Genomic DNA, 2104 nt, shown 5'->3' with positions numbered 1-2104 from the left:
AAAGAGACGTAATTAGAAATACAGAGGGATACAAGACTGTGACATACATTACAGTAAGAAAGGAGAAATATTGCAGCTAAGGAGAGTACCTAAACAAATTCAGAATGATTGGCCAAAAGCTGAAATTAGAGGGATCAAATATAAAAATCCCAGTACTAAGAAGAGAGGAAGAGACCTAATGAGATAGTGGGATAGGAAGATTGATCATATTTTAACTTCTGGGTAAATGAGAACGACTAGTCGAAATCAGTAAAACAGGTAATATTGTAGGAAAGTTAATAGAAAAATAGTTAGGGAGCTGGAGACAGCGAGCTATAGTGTGATTAGAATCAGAAACATCTGAAAGCTGGGACAGTGCAGAAACAATAGAAGGCAGTCTATTACTCCTGCTGCTGGAACGAGAGGAATTCAGTTAGGCATTCAGAGTCTGTAACACAAGAGAAGAAACACATATACAGGCAAGGTTGCTGGAGCAGCAGCTGACAAATGCAGTTAGAAAGCAGATAGGACCTAAGAGGTCAGGAGAGCATAATAGTGCAGATACAGATTGTGTTAGTAAAGAGACAGAAAATGCATGTTTAAATTGAGAGGATATAGCTTATTACATAAGTGCACAGGACTTGTTATAAGAGCAGAAGTCATAAAAAAAGTGAGAAATTTAACAGGGACAGAAGATAAACATTCACAATGGAAGGAAATGCTAATTAATGCATCTACAGACCGAATTCCATTGTTAAGCGTATGGTTATCACTAGAGGATGAAATACCAATAACAGATAAAGTAAGATAGCAGGAGTGAGTTGGAGCTGTTTGGAGCTAAACTGTGCAGAGCTTTGAGACCACTGATTTACAAATAATAAGTTACAAAAGTAAAAAACATATTAAAAACTTCAAAGAATATATTCATTTATTTTACGTGTTCACTATGTGAGAGTGTGTGTTACTGTATCAAGCCTTTTTTAACCATGTAGCGCGCATTTTAACGCTGACACACTCCTGACAATGTTTTTCTGCAGCTTATTGGCATCAACCAGCAGGTGGCGCTAGCGTGCATTGAAATAAATGAACTACTTTTCAACACATCTGTCTGCAAAGCTTCAAAAGCTTCACGAGGCTTCATCTCGCCACCACTAGAAAGCTTCACGAGGTTTCATCCCGCCACCACTAGTGAAACGAATCTTCTTCCTCTGAGGATTAATGGTGGCGCCCCTGCTGGACTGGAGTGTAAAGCGTCGAGAGAAGGAAAATAACACACGGGGAAAATACAAAGGTGCACTGTTTTTTTTTTTCTTTAATTTTTTAGATGTTTGTAATCAAGAGTTTACACAAAGTAAACTATTTAAAATCTATTATCAACCACGTTTAGACTGTGAAATAGACTCAAATAAGTATTCAGCACATATCTGAAGACAAAAGAAGAGGTTTGTGAATTTATAATTCTGCGTATGGTATTTGACATAAAAATATGTTACAGTACGATGTATGTGGGGAAGAAAATCATATATTTTCATAAGTAAGGATTTGTCACTGGATTGAAATGATCAGTGAACGAATAAAAAAAAAAAACATACATCTGTAAATATGTCATACAATAACTAACAGACATGTGTCACAACATCAGTTAAAATGGACTATACAACATTTAAAAAGCCTTCTGTAAACAGTTTAATGCAACAATTAGATGAATCAAGGTTAACCACATACTGTATTATATGTATATGCAGCAAATATCCTTGAAAGCTGCATGCAAATATTCATAATATCATTGAGATGAAGATAAATCTTGCTGTAATTTGTTATTTGTAGCGAGTATTTATTCTAATATTGTATTCATCACTATTTCCTCTGGTGCTGCGAGTCCTTCCTCCCTGCAAAATAATTCAACACAAAATCATCACTGAGCTCTCAGATTATTAAAGATCAATGTGAATCATCTGAAAAACTCACCAGCTCTTCTTGCACAGACGATCTGAAGAAGAATCACAGTAGGAGCAGCAAACGCTGCAAACTCAACAATAATCACAATAACTGCAGGAAAGATGATGATAGACACAATCAGGAGAAAGAACCGACCCAATCCGTGAAACTGGGAGTGAAATCAAAG

General features: G+C 36.2%; 1 protein-coding gene across 1 annotated transcript in view; it reads right to left on the bottom strand.

Moving 5' to 3' along the window:
• Nucleotides 1-1786: 1786 nt before the first annotated feature.
• LOC107741604 (uncharacterized) overlaps nucleotides 1787-2104 on the bottom strand; it is a 4531-nt gene continuing 4213 nt past the window's right edge. Inside the window, exons 4-5 of the mRNA XM_016554363.1 lie at nucleotides 1948-2008; nucleotides 1787-1868 (exon numbers count right to left, since the gene is read on the bottom strand). Coding sequence (XP_016409849.1) covers nucleotides 1837-1868; nucleotides 1948-2008 — 93 coding nt within the window. The 3' untranslated portion in view covers nucleotides 1787-1836. The remainder of the gene's footprint in view (nucleotides 1869-1947; nucleotides 2009-2104) is intronic.

The sequence above is a fragment of the Sinocyclocheilus rhinocerous genome, unplaced genomic scaffold (genome assembly GCF_001515625.1).
Source record: "Sinocyclocheilus rhinocerous isolate Xijiao unplaced genomic scaffold, SAMN03320098_v1.1 scaffold5608, whole genome shotgun sequence".
In the NCBI taxonomy this organism is placed as follows: domain Eukaryota; kingdom Metazoa; phylum Chordata; class Actinopteri; order Cypriniformes; family Cyprinidae; genus Sinocyclocheilus; species Sinocyclocheilus rhinocerous.
Note: the sequence above shows the minus strand (reverse complement) of the source record. Positions and strands in the feature narration are given on the sequence as shown.